Source organism: Mytilus californianus, unplaced genomic scaffold (genome assembly GCF_021869535.1).
Source record: "Mytilus californianus isolate M0D057914Y unplaced genomic scaffold, xbMytCali1.0.p SCAF_9, whole genome shotgun sequence".
Taxonomy (NCBI): domain Eukaryota; kingdom Metazoa; phylum Mollusca; class Bivalvia; order Mytilida; family Mytilidae; genus Mytilus; species Mytilus californianus.
The window spans coordinates 33,472,308-33,490,546 of NW_026262745.1; the positions used below are offsets into that span (position 1 = coordinate 33,472,308).

Genomic DNA, 18,239 nt, shown 5'->3' on the forward strand with positions numbered 1-18,239 from the left:
GGCCATGATCACTGCAGACAGACATGGTATTTACAATATACATGATATATTTAAATAAAAGAAATATTTTAGTCGTGTTCAGTGAATGGATATTAACAATAAAAATTAAAAGATTCAAAATTTATTGAACTAGAACGATTACTATAGTTATTGCCTTTATTATACATATATAAGACCAAAATATAGATTTGAAAGACAACTGTTATACTGCTTTATGAATATGACAAATGAATAGGAGAAACATTTAGTTGTGTTTCCAAATGTTGATTAGTGTTTTTAAAAATAACAAACAAACAAAAAAGACACAAAACTGATTTAACAAGTGTCATGATTGTAATTTTTACTTTTATCATTAGCTATTTTTGGGATTTGAAGATAGATTTTATACTTGTTTTCTTTATAAATGGCCGTAAAATACCACATTTTATTCAATCCTAGCACGGAGAATTCTACTTTCATCATGAATTTTCGGTTAAGAGAATACACAGATAAAGGTGCATGCTGCTAGTTTCCATTTAATATATCACACGGAAGACAAGTTGGGCACAGTCTTGGAAACCGCTTTTTAAGCAAACTATATATGCTATAATTTTGGTTTTTTTTTTATTTGATTACATTTTACAAGAAGATTAGCTGCCTCCAAGTAAAATCATTGAATCCTACGAAACATAAATCCTGTTTCCAAAAATATAGAACTGAATTGGTTGCGACGAAAACTAATCCTGAAAAAAACAAAAATAAACACAAAAGGCTGATGAACTGTCTAAAACTGGATTCAAAGTGCCTAGACAAACCTCACATGAAACGACGTTAAAACTGTACAGAAAACATTGTCATCAAAAACAATTGTACACTTGGTGAGGACACCTAAAATACTTTTAGTTAAACATACAAATCTCTTAACGATACGCCAATTGCATCAACAGTGAAATTAAGCCGTGAAACCTATGACAACAATTTTCCTGGTGCGGATAATACGAAAACCAATATATTGTTGGTTGTTTTTAACTTTTAATTTCACAATGTGTTAATGGCTTCAGAAATCCGTCGATACCTTAAGGACAGAGAAGTTGTATGATATTAACAAATCATATAATCTTCAACAATGGTACAATTCCAGTGATACCGAACCGTCTATTTAAAACCCAGCAGATTTATTACCTCTTGGATTTTATAGAACAGTAGTTCGTTCTGATGATTTTTTCCAAATGTAGACATAGTTTCTACATCGTTATAGAAAAAAATAATATAGAGTAAGGACATTAACTTTGCTTCTCTTCTATTTCATAGTTTCAAGAGTTCATATTCACATACAATTTTTGCAGAAGGTATTTAATCAAGGCCTTCGGAAAATTCAAGCGTGTAATGACGTCTGCTTTTTTCTGGTAGGATATCTGAATTAGATGTGTATGAGGAGGATATTATAGAGAAAATGCAAGATTACGGGCAGAAGTTCTAAGATAACCATAAGCTTTTCTCAGCAAAAGCCGCAACACTACTACTACTAATCAAAACAGAGCAAGAGAGAATCGATCGAAGGATTTTGAGGTCGTTGAAATCAATATTTCCAAACTTTGTCATGTGGATGACTATGATATTAAATTCCGTCCACTGCAAATGGCAGAGAAAACTAAAAGCATATCTATCTAACAATAGGAAAAAAATTGTAGTAATACCGATATTCCTTGGAGGAAACATATTTACCACAATGGGAAGAAATTTGCAACAACTTCAACAGTGTTTGGCTGTAATAAAAACAGTCGTTGCCTCTTATTACATATGTGTTCTATTTGCCGTAATTTTGAACATGGTAAGGCCGCCTGCCATCGCCAATCTACACTGAAAGATACCGAGAAAAACAGAAAGACCAAAAATAAAAAGAAATGATGACTTGTACTAATGCTCCAAAGCAGAATTTTGGTTCCTAAAAATTACTTTCAAGTGTTATCTTTCCTTAACATACTACAATCCAGATAACGTTGACGTATAAGATTCATAGTAACTGTTACACATCTTTTGTAAGAAAAGCGCTCGGACGCATGAAATTATATAACGTGTTGTTTTCATGTTTTACAGCACTGGGTCGATACTTCTGCTGGTGGACTATCAGTCCCCAAGGGTATCATCAGCTCAGTAGTCAGTTCTTCGGTTGTCCGTTTATAGAATTTGAAATTATAAAGAAACTAAGGTTTCAACTCCCTCAGGCAAAGTTGACCTTAGATGAATTTGACTATTTTTTTAGGTATTTTTTTCGTCATATAGCTCTTCAACTGTTTCGGTTCTTATATATTCTCGGCTTTCAAATATTCGGCTTTGAGCGTTCCTGTTGAAGATAAATCAAGAAAAACGCTTCGGACGCATGAAATTATTTAACGTGTTGTTTTCATTTTTTTGTATATGTATATTACCTAGGCAACGATTTAGACTATCATGGTTTCGACACCAAGGTATCTGTGACTAATTTGCGTAAAAATTGGTCTTCACGATCACAACCGAATTGATAAAAAATGAATGCGAAAATGGATTCATATACGAGACATTTGACACACTTTCGTTCTCAAAACCTACCATGTCAGTCCGTTAGGAGTAGCGGAAGAAAAAAAATTCGAAGAAAAAAACGACAAACATTGGATTTATCGGTACCTCATCAAAGTGATATTCATTTTAGACTAGTACACGGTCGTTTTTTGACAAGTTTGACACTGTTTGTATATTCCGAAGGTGTACTGCATATATAAAGGCGAGAACCAACATATATTCATTTAAGCATCAACAAATTAATCGTCTATATCGTAATTCACGATTAAAGACGCAATAGATATTATGCTGAAATACAGAAAAAATGGTGTAGAGGTATGATATTTCATATATATTCAAAACCTGTCCAATTTTACAATCTCACTTTCCTTTCTTTTGTATAAAAAGGGAGGGAAAGTATTATTTCTATGTACGATTAACTTTCGGTTACCGATCTAGTCCCATTATATTCGACAGTTTGCCACAAGCAAAATGTTATATAGCAAAACACAATTAAAATGTTAATAACGTATTTAACTTGTTCGACGATCTCTTAACTATAGATTAGCCACACGTCGACGGAGAACAACTAATAGCAGTAATGAGGACGATTTATAAACGCTAACATGTTCTTATAGCAATGCATCAAACTGTTGGCCCTGTGACGTGTCTTGAATATCTTGGCATCATCGTCGATACACCAAAAAAGGGAGCCCGTTAACCTCAGGAAGAAAACAAAATCGTATTTTTGAGTTTATCTTATATATGAGCGTAAAATCCTTTTCCACAAAAAAAAAACAAAAGAAATTCTACAGCTGCTTTGGGTATTTAAATATTGCCTGAAAAATTATACTACCGTGCAGGTCATTTGTGTCTTATCTAATCAATCTATCAACAAAAGCAAAATAATGACATCATCATGCGCGTTTGAATAAGGAATGTCGGAAAGATTTCAATTTTCTTATGATTCTTAAAGAATTGATATGTTCTATAATTCTACAAATGATATCTAATAACAATTTGGATATATTCACAGACGCATCGTCAACTGTAGGGTTTGGTGCATATTTTGGGGGTAAGCGGTTTTATTCGTCAAGGCCGACTGAAATAAAAAGAGATCACAAACAAAAAAGATTCAATGGCTTTTCTTGAATTCTATCCAATCGTTGTTGCAGCTGTTTTATGGTGCGCGTCAAGGAAAAAAACAAGTTTTTTTTTTTGTCTGATAATATGTCTACATTGGAAATAATAAGTATAGTCAGATCAAAATGTTATGATATTATGAAACTAATGAGGAAATTACAATGGTGCGCATGTACAAACGGCCTAATGTTGAAGACTGTTCGCAGGTCCCTGTAAAGCATAGTAACTCAATCATACTGTTTTGAACATCAAAAACAGTAAAATTAGTTTGAATTGTACAGGGAAAGTGGTTCGTTCTGGAAAACCTTGCAAGAAGTCTTTAAGGAATCGACAGGTATCTGTCGCATAACAAAATGCTCGAATCTAGAATGCCCTTCATTTCCAATGGCTATGCAAATTCCCCGATCTTAGACCGAGTCGACTGACTATGCCGTTTGTCATTACAAATGCCCGAGTAAGGTGACTGAATCATACTTCCATCTCAACATGTGCATTTCTTTCAATAGGTTTCATATCAACAGTGATTTACATATTGCTATTTTATTCTATAGCATTCTACTGAATATGAGAATAATTATACATAAACCGACCAGTTTCAGTGTTAATATGTACACGGAAACCGCAGATTATCAGACTAGAGCATTTTAACTTCTTACAACAATATCTTTTCTATTTGGTAAACTTTCAGAAATTGAACAGTATGTTTTTTTTTAATGCCATGTTCATAATATCTTATGTTCTTTTTAGTGTTTTGATTAAATTTCTTGCAGAATGTTGCGTCCACAGGTTCATCATTTAAGTCTATAAATACGTGATTTTTACGGTCTTTATTCTATTTGCATGGATATATACAAGACTTTATTCATTTGAATACACAAGATTATCTAAGAGTTGTGATGTTTAATATCATGATACACAATTGATAGACAGCAGCATTGCCACTTGTCGGACAGATTTGCAGCGATTTGCCGAACCATTTCAAGGCATTTTTGAAATCATTGATAATGAAATAGCAATATCCCAGAATATTGTAATGCCGATGGTAATCTACAAATCCTCCACCATCCCCTCCTTCGATGTATTTTACCATTTTAAGCAAATGATCTATAGACATATTCCTTTCGTTTACGTCATCTAAATTAGATGCTACCTGAAATTGCATATAGGAGGCATATACTAGAGGATGGATTGAACAAAAACACCAATTTGAATTACCATCTAAGAGTGCACATTCTAGTTGCATAGCTGGAGGTACGCATATAATATCAGAGCAGCTGAAAACAGCATCAAAAGCAATATCGTTCTCATTTGCAATGTCTTGCTCTGAAACTCCCTCATACATATCTGGGGAAATCAAAGCGCGATTACCACAGTCAATTAACCCAGGAGTTCCTGCATATCGAATGGCCAATCTTCTACCAAATAGTTCATTCAAGAACTTTTTAACCGTGCTGTAATTTCTTGTCTGATAGTAGTATGTCAGTGAATACATACAAGACGCTAATATGTCGTGTTCGAATCCGATTTCAAAGAACCCCTTTGCCTCTGTACCAAGATGCTGACGCTTTTCTCTATCCGCTGTATGTTTGGCTTCTGCAAGTAAAAGCATTCCAAGGCGTATGGACAAAAACTTCAACGCATAAATTGACATTAAATTTTCTTTCAGTTGTTCTCCAATTTCTTCCATCACTTTTATTAAGTTTTCATAGGTAACTGGGAGATACATAATTGACAAAGCAACTTCCATACTGAGGCACCTAGCATGCGAATATTTGTTGCGTTTGAATTCATCTTGCCCCTGCTGAAGAATTGCTCGGCCTACAGTCCAAACCTCTTTCTCTGATAAATTATGTTCGACTAAACGAATGGTTGAGAGATATTGGCCTCCTCTTTTGTACTGCCAATTGCACTGCAAAAAGAGCGATATAACATTTTTCTTCAACCGCAAAATTTCCGATTGAAGACGTGCTCTCATTGTCTTGTTTTGTAGTTTACCTGAAAAAAGGTTTCGCGACTTGAAGAAATAGTGCGACAAGTGTCCTTCTGCAATAGCTTTATACAAGTGATCTAAGCACTTCTTCACGTAATCGATCAAACGCTTTGGTGTCCAATCGTAAATTTCTTCAGACAGCCATAAAAGGATAGTTTTTAAATGAAAAGAGTTTATTTCCTCGGGAGCAATTGGATCTAACAACTCTTTAATCAGAGTTTTGAATATAACATAACACTGAATTTGAACATCGTTAAAGTTCCAAACTAATTCTCTCTCTGGCAAAACATAAGCGAACCGCCATTCCAAATCACATTTTTCCGACTCGGGGTGACCAACCGGTAATACATGGCAAGGCATCTGTTTGATCTTGTTCACCAATTGCTGATCCGGCCAGTTAGATTTTCTTATTCTGGTGACCCATTCTAGAGATTCTGTTGGCCACGAGGAACACTTCAAACCAATAGCCATGTCAGAATCTTTCCCATGTTTTGCGTAGTTCAACATAACACATGGACCATGACGCATTGATTCACCAGCGTGAAATGACGGTGGGGAATATTTGTCCATGTCAGCGACAAGCTCCATGTTATATTGGATATACCTCTCACTAGACAAATAGGGTCCACTTTCTAACTCGACACACGACTGTAGGCACCCCTTTGTCTCATGCCTGTTAACATTGACAGATAATGTGTATGGACGAAGAAGAGTAAATCCTGATGGGGAATTAGAAGTATCAATAATTAGCTTAGTTCCAGCTATGGTGGCATCATCAACATTGGAAATAATCTCTATATCCTTCATTTGTATCATTTGATCTTCATCACTTTCAGGTGACGCAGAGCAATCAATCCTACTTCCCGCTGCGAATGAGTCCATGTTAATGACGTATTTACATGAACACTCCAAAATAAATGTCGACTGCCTGTACAAAGCTAACTCTTCACTATCAACATGATCGGCACCAAGGATAGCAGAAATGACTTCTGATGCTTCAACACTGTCGGATAAATTGTGGATAACTGATTTATTCAAAAATGTTTCGTTAATATTTTCTGACTTCAAATTCTCATTGGTTCTGCTGTATATTATTTCGACAGACATGTCTACGTCTTCTTACCATGCACTGTATGATAAAATATAATAATTTCAAAAAAGCTGACTGACTATGTCAATAATGCAAAGTCAGTTTAAAAGCAAACATAACTGATCAAGAAATAATTAGATATTTAAGATATGCAATATACCGAATTAAAACATTTAGTGTATGAAATAAACTTACAATATAAAATAAACTTACAATATGAAATAAACTTACAATATGAAATAAACTTACAATGTTAAATAAACTTAGAATATGAAATAACTAATCCAGAAGCCAGACTTAAATAAAATCCGTAAAAAAACTGTGGTCCTTTTCCTGCTTGAACTAATCTTGACAACAGAAAACATCATACATAGATAAAAAATAAAAAAGGATACTTAATTGTGTAGGGGTGATGCTCCGTTTATGATACGTGCATGTTTTATTTAAGTGAATGAATTCTATACTAGTCGATAACAGTCTTTGACAATGACCCGTTACAATCTGATACTAATAAATAGAAATACACGAACCATTTAAAGTAATCATTATTTTGAGTTTTAATTTTAGTTTGCGAATCATATCTCATATTTATTCGATATATCAACCTACATGACATGACTAAAAATAAACAATAAGGTTAATAACACTAACTGTACCAATTTCAGTGCACGAGATACACATTTTGACAATAAATGTCCCTCCAGTGATGCTCTGGGCCAAACTATTTGAAAACTTAAAACTTGTTAACCAATTGAAAATGCAAATTTCTTGACAGCTTTAGCAGATTGGAAATATCTGAGAGGAGCAGAAATGCTTGGAAAGTCAGGATCTAATTGTAATCCACCAAAACTGTCAGAAGATTTCTTAAAGGATTCATTGCCCTTAAATGATTATTTTTATTAGTTTTGATAGTAGTAACTGATATCAACTGATTCAAAATTATTACCAAGAATGACTCAGGAAAAAAATAATCATAGAAATTCAACATATTCATTTGTGATGTATGTTTCATTGAAAAGTGCAAAATGGACAACCACAGCACACAAAACTTAGGTTGCCAGGTAATTTTACTAACCTTAATGTTCAAGTCTATCGTATCTGATATATTTTGAAATATTACTTGTAAAACGAAAGCGGAAGTACATTTGACTGTAAACTGCAGATATAAATCAATTCTGGTCGTCTGGATTATCCGTTCCCCAAGAATAACTTTCTTAATGCAAAAATCTATTGCTTGCCCCCGGAGTCCGCAACAGTAGCTTCTTTGAGGATACAGGTTTTTTAAGTTGAATTTATCATGATCGGTACCGTATTTTTGATAAAACCAATATCTAAATTTCGCAGTCCCGTAGAAATAGTCATGATCATTCTATGATCTTTGCAATTTCTTAACTCTCCACAGAGTCTGGTTGGGTTTAAAGATTAGAGAATAATGGGCAAAAAGTGCAGAATAAAGGGCAAAAATATAAAGAATAGAGAATAATAGGGTGCTGAAATATGAAGAAAGAGAATAAGGTTCAAAGTAAATAAATAATAGAGAATAAGGTTCAAAGTAAATAAAGAATAGAGAAAATTGTCTAAAAGGTTAAAGAATAAAGGAATGAAGGCCCCCATTCCATACTATACTCCATTGTCTGCCTTAAAAATGCATGTCAAATCAAATTTTAGATAAAAGTTCCTTATGTGTATTTATTTTATTATCGATATTTAAGACCTTTAACATATATAAAATCTTTATTCTACTCCAGAAAAGGACGGACGAAAATCTTCGAGGAGTTGGAATGAAACATCGCCGTCGCATGATTTGAAATTGAAACATTACAAGACCTTATTTTTACATGAATTTGGCTGTAGTTTTAGAGGACCATGAATTCAATATTCAGATTCAAAACTGTTTTAGACTCATAAAAAGACCGGACAAAATGAATTCGGAAAAATGAAAACTAAAGGGGCGATTATGGTAGTCATATAACTACTCAAGTATTGAAATACTAATACATTCCTGGCTTTCAAAATGTGTAGGGTTTATGTTTTCCTCATGAAAGCAGATCGGACGCACAATATTTACAAGGTGTTATTTTCATTATCATGAATGGTTATGAAAAAAGTTCACTATTAACTATGTACTATTTCAACTGTTTTACAAACGATTGTGCGAACATTGAGTTTTCTATAAAAAATGTCATGGCAAAATTTTTACACAAGATGTTATGAAATTGTGGTTTCTAAAAGTAGCCTTGCATCCACTCTTAATATCGCGCCGGGAAAGCAATTGCGCTTAAACGACAGTGAGCTTCATGTCTAAAGGTGTTTGCTAGGACAAATCGTTGAATATTTCAATGACGTCGTGTCGGAAACTTAATGATGTGAAATGTTAAATCAAAGTTTAACTGAAGATTTAAGCCATTTTCTTTTGAATTGCCCAACTTATGATATTTAATGATAAAATGTATTTGTTGGTTTTAACCATGCTTTTGAACCAAAATGTTAACATTTTATTTTTTATTCACCTGCTGCATGAAAAACTTTTTCAAAATAATAAGCGATAATGGAGGTTTTATAAAAGAAGAAATAGGGAGACAGTGTGACCCTTCTGATATGTAATACATGTCGAGGCTAAGAACACAATGACTGCAAACAATCCATGACAGACATTATGTACAATATTCTAGTAACTTAACAAACTATTGCCTTATATTATATAGTTTTAATGTATAAAAAATTATAAACTAGGCATAACAATTTGCATAACTATAACAATTTTACAGCTTATCTAGTATATCAAAACAAATGAAAATATTTCTATATAAATTTCATGCGTCCGAAGCGCTTTTCTTGATTTACCTTCAACGGGAACGCTTAAAGCCGATATTTGATAAGCCAAGGATGAATTAGAACCGAAACGATTGAAGAGCTATATGCAATATCTCTATTATTTTGTATATCATAATTATGAAGCAATAAATATTATGTAACCTATTATTCTACATATTCTAATACTTTTATTGATTACTTTTAGTACTTCTTTCTATACTGTTAATAAAATGATGATAAATATTTCAATTGCATGTATTTTAACCTGTATTTGTATGTGTTAACAAAATATCTTGAAGACGCGCCGGGGTTCGTGTCCTCAATGTGAAGAGATGGTTTTCTAAATAAATATCTAATACATGTATGTATATTAATCAATGTAAGTGGTTTAAAAGATAAACATATGATATTTTGATAAATGAAGTCGATTGTAAAGTTAAAGCTAGAAGAGTACTAAGGTAATCAAACATATTTTGATTGAGAGAAGGCACTATTAGTACTTATTCAATATTGGTGACAGTTCGTTCGTTTGAACATAGGCGATACAACAGGCTTGTAGAGACAAAAGTTAACTAATCCAATTAAATTTGTATGCCAATGGTTTTAAAGCTACCGTATCTTTGGCTAAATGGAACAATAATTAAAACATTTTAGGAGCTTTTAAAACTATTTCAGAGATCAATTTCGATGAATAGATAGAGTTGTTAATACAGAAGAAAAATCTCAAATCAAATATAAATACTTCCCCACAATTCTTAATTAATTCTCGACGCTTTTGCATTCAAAGTTAAAGTAAGTTATATTTTCTTGGTTGTAATTTGACAAGATTAAATTGGAAAACAAAACAAACCGACTTCAAAACAAGGATAAGTTATGTTAACAAAATTCGGGAATAGACCAATAGAACGACTGTTACTAATTTTCGTGTGCACAAAAAAAAATTGAATAACCAATGGAAAAAAAATTGTTTATTTTTACGTACTAAGTGTCAAAATCTTCTATTCACAAAACACACACTGCCTAATGGGCATCTTTCCTATGAGAAAAAATAAGTATCTAATAAGAATAAGAAAATAAAACTGCGTAGAAAAAGTCGTGATTACTTTCTATGCAAAACCGGAACGAATTATGTATCTCTGTCTTATATCTTTAGCACTGCTTTAATTTTTTTCTTTGTTTATTTGTTATATTAATTGCCCTGGGAATTAAAAAAAAACAGATATACTTTGATTCATGTGTACTGTTACTGAAATATTATAAAAAGGGAAATAAGAAATAATAAAATCAGAAATCCTAAAGCCTTTGGATACATTTATTAAGGTAAGTGATTGAATACACAAAATAGAGGAATCTCTTTTTTTTTTTTTTTACATTTTACAATTAATAAACATAAATCAATGATATTCGTCCAATTATGTTTATTATCATTTTTGTTTATTTGTTTATTTATATATTTATATAGTGTTTCTTCAGTAATGTACATAATTATATATTTGAAATAAACTTAACATAAGAATATACACAAATGTTAAAAGTCTAGCGCTTTCATCCTTCATGGGACTTATCAACGTCTTTTAACATTTGTGTTTATTTTTATATTAATTCACATATAAACGAACGCACAGGGAACACTTGTGTACAAAAGTTTTTTTTTTAAATCAACATAGATTGAAATAGTACCAGACGCAAGCGGTCGTCACCGAATCAAAGAAAAGGCTATACAATTGCTATTCTACATATTACCTTATAACTGCATGCTACACGCGGGCCTCGTTCAAAATAATGTTTCTCAAACTAAACCCAGAGAACACAAACACTCTTGTTATTTCATTTAAGGTACAAAATTGGTAATCTGATATTATTTCAAATTTCATTTTTTTACGGCTGTATCATCGTTTTTTCATCAAACGAGGAAATTATCTCTGATAAACAGCATGTATAATGTACAATTCAAAAGAAATGGTTTGATTTAAGCTAGCAACCTTAAACAGAAAGCCTTTTAATTAATAACAGACAACAAAAACTCATCAAAGATACCAAGCTTATACTTGTGCAGGCCTGACGCTCGTTCGTCTACTCAACAGTGATGCTAGTTTAAAAAACAGTTGGAAGGTCAAATTAAATACTAAGTTAAATAGTATTCAAAACCGAAAATTCCAAAAAGTTGTGCCAAAGCCAAGGCAATATATCTGGGGGAAGAAATACCTTAATGTCTAGGAGAATTCAACATTTTATAAATAGTAAGTTTACAGAAAAATGTAACACAAATGAAAAAATCAAAAACAAAATAACATTGTTTTATTACTGCTCTTCGCGCATCTCAAAGTCCAAGTGAGGCCTTCGACATAGAGAAAAACTCTAACCTCACTGCAAGTTCAAGACTGACCCTACCAACGGTTTATTATACATGTTTTTGAGCGCTTAACCCTTCCCAATACATGGAAAATGTTCTTATCGTACAGTTATACAGACTGTAAAAATCAGTTGATATTGACATCGGATCGTTACCAAGCAACAACAAAAAACAACAAACAAAATGATATAAAACACAGAGCTCTATGTTTTGTCTTCCTCTTTCATCTTCTCAAGAGTATTCCATATTTTTATTACCGTGTACCGTGTACAGCTTACTATATTGTGTTTTGCCTTTTTTTTACTACCGAAGGCCCTTTAGTAAGCTGTTAATCTGAGATATCTATTTTCGTCCTTTGTTTTTGAATAGAATGGTTGACTATTTTTGAATTATACAACACATTCTCATTTTTACTTCGTATAAATGAATAAATGAATAAATGAAGCAATCATGATTGGACAATACAAATACACTTTCTTCAAAAAATTTAAGATAGTCATTCAAAAAATAAGAAGTTCTTTACGTATAGATTTCAACAACAGCGGGAAATAAGCGAAAAGTATATTTTAACCAAAGTTTCCCTAACAAGAAAGAAATTGATGGATTTTCCCCCGAATTCATTTAATTTGACTTTGCACCTAGAAACATGCACACTTAAACACTAACAACTGCTATTTAACTTCATAAATATTGATTTCCTAGCTTGCACATAAAATCTGAAAGTATTTGATTGATATCTGCATTACGTAAATAATAACAGCTTTGAAACAACCATTAAGGAACTAATGATCATGATTTGTGACAACATTTTAAATATTTTTCGTGTGTAAATACATTAAATTTTGATATTCTCTTATATTCATTGATTAAATGATTGTTGCTTGATTAACGTTCAGTGGCAAAGATATCAGGAGTAGAGCAAATTAAACAATAACATAGGTTCTCTAATGCGAGTTGACTGTGGTTGGTGGTGGGAATGGGACTGCGAATAGGAGATAATGGCATGTTGTATATGGTCAAAAATAATGCCTTGCAACAGGTCACATACTGAACATACATGACACCCCAAAGAGTTGTTGGGAGCATGTTACTCTCCAATTACGGAACATCGGATTAAAATTCCCCTTTAACGAACGGGCGTGGTTGCATATTTGTTCATCCCTCATTTATAACCAAACGGGACCCCACTCTCAGCCTCGGTCTTAATACCGGATGTTAGAAGTCTAGGTGACAATTTTGCTACACACATTTCACGTATGTTCAAACTAGTATCTGCTTTTAATTCTTGGGAATTGTAGATGTACTTTTATTTACGAAAATGATAAAGAACAACGTAGTATGTGTTCTAAATACCTCCAAAGTTCATAGGATCCCTTAGGTGTGTAAATCTGATTGTTTATACATTATACATAAGCTTTCTGTATGCTATTAGTGTTAAATTAAAATATTTGTAGTTTTATAGTTGTTTGGAAATTATCATTCCCCAAGGTGAATTTAAGAATATTTCTTTAGATTTTATCAAATATCTACAATATCGTGAACTGAATGAAACATGAATAATTCAATTGTGTTTTAGAAAATAGTTTTTCGACAACTTTTCAACGGTAACAATATGTTACCTCTAAATCGGAGTAAAAAGAGATTACCATGCATCAAACTTCAAGGTGTGAACACCATGTAGTACTTTTTGCGCAACTATTTTCTACTTGAATATTTTCTTTGTATTGCTATTATTTGATTTCATTCTATCTGTTTTAGATCTAAAAAATTTGTTAAAAGTCATTAACTATGAAAACATAATTGTTTTTAAAGAATTAAGAATTAAACATCTAGGTGCGAGCACCATGCAGTATTTTTTTGTGTAAACCTTTCTTTTTTTAGTTGCATATTTTTCTTTTTATTAATATCATCTGACTGAAAGTCATTTATTTCATATGATTTAGATTAAAATAATTTTGACAATATTCATTGCTATGAAAAGAACAAAATGTTAAAGGATAGTATCCCCGAATTAAACTTCATACTATATTTCGTTATTATTAAAATGTTCTTAGAGAGTTATTGAACAAACATGAGAATTGTTTACTTTTTACCTTTCCTGTCTGTCCATCAGTTTCTAAGTACACATTTTTATTATTCTATGTGCCTTTCAGGTGAGCTTTGCTAAATTTGCAGTCACCCTGTCTTATTCAGGATAGCTTTTTGGATTCTTGGACAATATTTATCTACATTGTATATATGTAAATATATTTGCAGAACTAGAAAATGGCATTTGAGGTTAAAGGCTTGTTAACACTGGTAGTAGTGGCATCTGTATATATTTTACCATGTGAATCACTCAATCATGACATCAAAGGTAAGCAGAATAAAACTTATTAAATGATCGTTTTTAATCGTGTAAATATAGTGTATGTAAAATGAGTCTTAATGTCATGCCTTATTTGTAGCAAAATCCGTTAAAGAATATTCATTTCATATCTTTAAATTGATCATTTTGATTGTTTTGTTTTTGCACTTAATATTTTCTGATTACGATATTAACACATTTTCACCATTCTATTCTTTCATCTCAGAGAACTATACACAGTGTTGGGACAGTACAGTAATTTTGTCATCTTGGGTTTGGGATTGTGATTGTGACTGTAAATCTTGTGAAGACGAACTCGTTTGTTCTGGTAAGAAACATTATAACATAGAAAATTAACATTGAATGTTTAATAGTCAGTGTATATAGATTACAAATTCCAATTGTTTTACATACTAACATTTTCGATATACAGACTTGAGAAAGAAGAATTCAAAAATGAAACCTTGTTAAAATTAAAAAAAAATATAGGCAAATATTGTTTAGTCCAAAATGATTCCCTGTGCTTTTATTAAAGCATTTTTTTACTTATCTCCATTGACTATCAATTCTGCTCTTAAAAACGTGTCTTTTTATAACGTAGGAAAGACTTATATTATTATTATATATTATTATTATTATTATATATTATTTGGCCTTTGATATAATGCACAGTACACGGAGTGTCTAGTATTATAAAGATATTGACTGCACACAACGACCAATCAGGATAAATCATTAAATTACGAAATCTGCCATTTTTCCTTGAAAGAAAGTCACTACAAGTTCTTCTAGCTCGATACTTGAACTGTGGTGATTTCTTTTTAATATATCTATTCTACAAATTAAGTCCTTTTTAGAATCATTCCTGTAATCAAACATAAATAACTTTCATCTAAACATTGATCCAATTTTTTTTTAGTTTATAATTCCAATATGATCAGTTTGAGATTGACGAAACTTCAGGAAAACGATAACTTTAATTTAATTTTTTTCTAAAAAACTTGTTTCCATCTGACGGTGTTTGTTTTTTTTTCTTCAAGCGAAAACGGAATTAAATAGAACATGAATTAATCACAGTACGAAACACAGTTTTTTGTAGTCATTTACAAAAAGAGTATAGCCTAAAGGACTTTTTGGTTTGTTTGTTTTTTTGTTTTTGTTTATTTGTTGTTTTGAAATCTTTATGGTTTGATGTAGAAAAAAATGTTCATCAAAACGATTATAGATGGTACAGATATTGAATGAAATGTTTATTCTTGCTATGGATTTTGTCGTCCATCTGTCAAAGTATAAAAAGACAGTTGAGCAAATATATACAAACCTTCTTTGACCTCGTCACATATTTATGTACAAGAGGTGGAAGATACAAAGGACTCATAAGTCGAGATAAACTGACAACGCCACTGTAGGTCCAGATTCGGTAATGAGACTTATTCGGCGATGTCACAGCCGAGGAAAAGAGTACGGGATTGTGTTTACGACAATTGGAACATATCCGTTGTCGTCTGTGACACAGATTTCCATCCATAACGGTTAACCAACTTGTGATGGCGTCGAATCTTTCGAAAGAATGACTTTAACTTTACCATCTTGAACACATGGTTCAAAAGCTTCCTTGTAAGCAGAAACCCTCTCAAGGAGTTATGTTTGGAAACTAAAGCTTTTGAATATCGGATCAAAATATCGAATATATATACTCCGTATGCAGGTATACTAGTATATGTAAATTTTCAAACGGCCGATATATATTTCTTTGAAAATGCAGTGTCTATGGGAGATTTGTTCCTTTTACATTGTGATGCAGACCTCCTACAGGAGCTTCTCTGGAGAATGAAGTTGCATTATCATTCAACGTGATTTTCAGCTATAAAACCGATGTCCTATCATTGAATAATGCAAACTTTGATGATTATGCCAATTGTATCTATCCAATTGAACTTGAAATATCGGTATCACGGACACACACATCTTTCACATAGAAACTTTGAAATGTAGATTGATTGAGAAATAAACTTTACGAAAAAAACATATGATTTCTTTTTTCCAATTAATAAGTTTCCATTTATGTGAAGCAACATTCATTGTCTATCATTTCTTTTGAGCATTCGTTTGATTTCATTCAAACTTTCACATTTATTCAAATCTAAGAGTTTACATGATTCGCGGATTTGGTAATGCCTCATGTTAGACAATGGACATATACCACCCTACTATTGTATGCCTTACCACCAGAAATGACTCATGAACGTATTTAAACACGATTAAAACGGCGTTTGTTACGTTAACCATATTTCATTTGAAAAGAAGGAAGGATACATTAAGGTGACTTTTGTATACCGATGTTCAAATCTCGTAAATCGATTAGGAATACAAACCAAGGTAACACACAGAAACTGAGGGAATCGCATGAACTCCAAAAGGAGCGAGACAGGGTGCGTCGACAGGGTAAGTGTCTCTTGATCGAATCACCCACATCCCAATTCACACCATATGTTTATCAAAAATAGAACTTGTTTTCTTTACAAACAGTATAATATCATATATATTTTGCATTTGTCACTAATGGACTTTGAAATGCTGGCACCTCCGGAGCATTTGTATTCACTCAGGTTTTTGGAGGGTTTCGGGATTTCAAACTTTTGTTGATGGTATTTTGCGAAATCTCCTTTGTCTTTTCTTCGTTTTTTGTTGGCAATGATATTGTTTGTTTTCGTCGACTTTTGGTCATTATAAAAAATAAAAACAACACGTTATAAATTTCATGCGTCCGAGGCGCTTTTCTGCATTTACCTTCATCAGGAACGCTCAATGCCAAATATTTGATAGCCAAGGATGTATAAGAACCGAAACAGTTGAAGAGCTATAATGGAATCCCTCTTTTAAAAACTTTATTTGGAATTTCATCTTCACTTTAGGCGCCTGTCAATCTTTGAAGTCTTGGCTTGCAAATGAGTACGTTGGTGATCTTCGCAGTGATTTGTTTGGTTTCTGAGTCGTTAAAGTTTAAACTGCATCTAATTTCATTGCTGTACAAGAGAGGCGAAAGATACCAAAAGGACATTCAAACTTATAAGTCGATTAAAAACTGACAACGCCATGGCTAAAAAAGAAATTATTAACAAACAAACAATAGAACCCAAAACACAACATAGAAAACTAAAGACTAAGCAAACACGAACCCCACCAAAAACTGGTGGGGGGGGGGGGGGGGAGGTAATTTCTCATGTTTAACCTACATCTAATTTAACCGGGATTATATTTGTTTGTCATAGATACTCATGTGATTTCTCTCTTTTAAAAAATATTAACACAGTTTTTTAATCAAATTTGAATATATTTTCTAGTCCTAGGTTACAACTCCAAATCACAGCAAAATAGTCTTCATGACGGAGTGCAAAAGGTGATTGGAAAAGTCGATGGGATTGGAATCAAATCAAAACAGCTTGGAAGGGTTTCACGCAGAACTGGTAATTTGAGTATTAAAGCACAGGAACTGAACAGAGCGCTCGAAGCTATTAGAGATACTCAACGTTACAGAGGGATGAATGAGGGAGACTGAGTAACAATAAATATACTAAATAATGCTTTACTCAGACGTCAGAGAACTTGAAAGAAAATGACGAAGGTTCAACTTGAAAATGTATTGCTTGTACAGCTACAGTATTGTAATTTATGTAAATAAACCTGTTACACAATTTCATTCAGTCATTTAATGTTGTTGAATTTTTTTTTATTCGTCTCAATTATTTACGCCTTGGTGAATTTGATCCGATATGGCAATTATTCTTACCCTATGTTGACTTCTATAAATTGAAAATACTCCATCACAAATATAAAGAAGCAAGACCTCAATTATTACTTTTAAAATTTTACGGATAACTGCTTGTTCCTTAAAATGTTTCATGTTTCACCTGTCCACTATTGTCAATCTGAAGATTAACAGTTGACGGTTACCAGAAGTGGATCTGTTTACTTGCCCTTCTGG

At 32.5% G+C, this 18,239-nt stretch overlaps 2 protein-coding genes across 2 annotated transcripts; one reads left to right on the plus strand and one right to left on the minus strand.

The window, feature by feature from the left end:
• Positions 1-4,470: 4,470 nt before the first annotated feature.
• On the minus strand, positions 4,471-7,888 carry LOC127715073 (uncharacterized). The gene is made up of 2 exons (XM_052221099.1): positions 7,816-7,888; positions 4,471-6,779 (listed from the first exon to the last, which is right to left on the minus strand). Exon 2 carries the CDS (start codon positions 6,755-6,757, stop codon positions 4,541-4,543), a length of 2,217 nt encoding a protein of 738 aa, XP_052077059.1. The 5' UTR covers positions 6,758-6,779; positions 7,816-7,888; the 3' UTR covers positions 4,471-4,540.
• Positions 7,889-14,161: 6,273 nt separating this feature from the next.
• LOC127715123 (uncharacterized) lies at positions 14,162-17,962 on the plus strand. Its single transcript, XM_052221167.1, has 3 exons — positions 14,162-14,263; positions 14,481-14,582; positions 17,599-17,962. Exons 1-3 carry the CDS (start codon positions 14,173-14,175, stop codon positions 17,811-17,813), a joined length of 408 nt encoding a protein of 135 aa, XP_052077127.1. The 5' UTR covers positions 14,162-14,172; the 3' UTR covers positions 17,814-17,962.
• Positions 17,963-18,239: the final 277 nt, after the last annotated feature.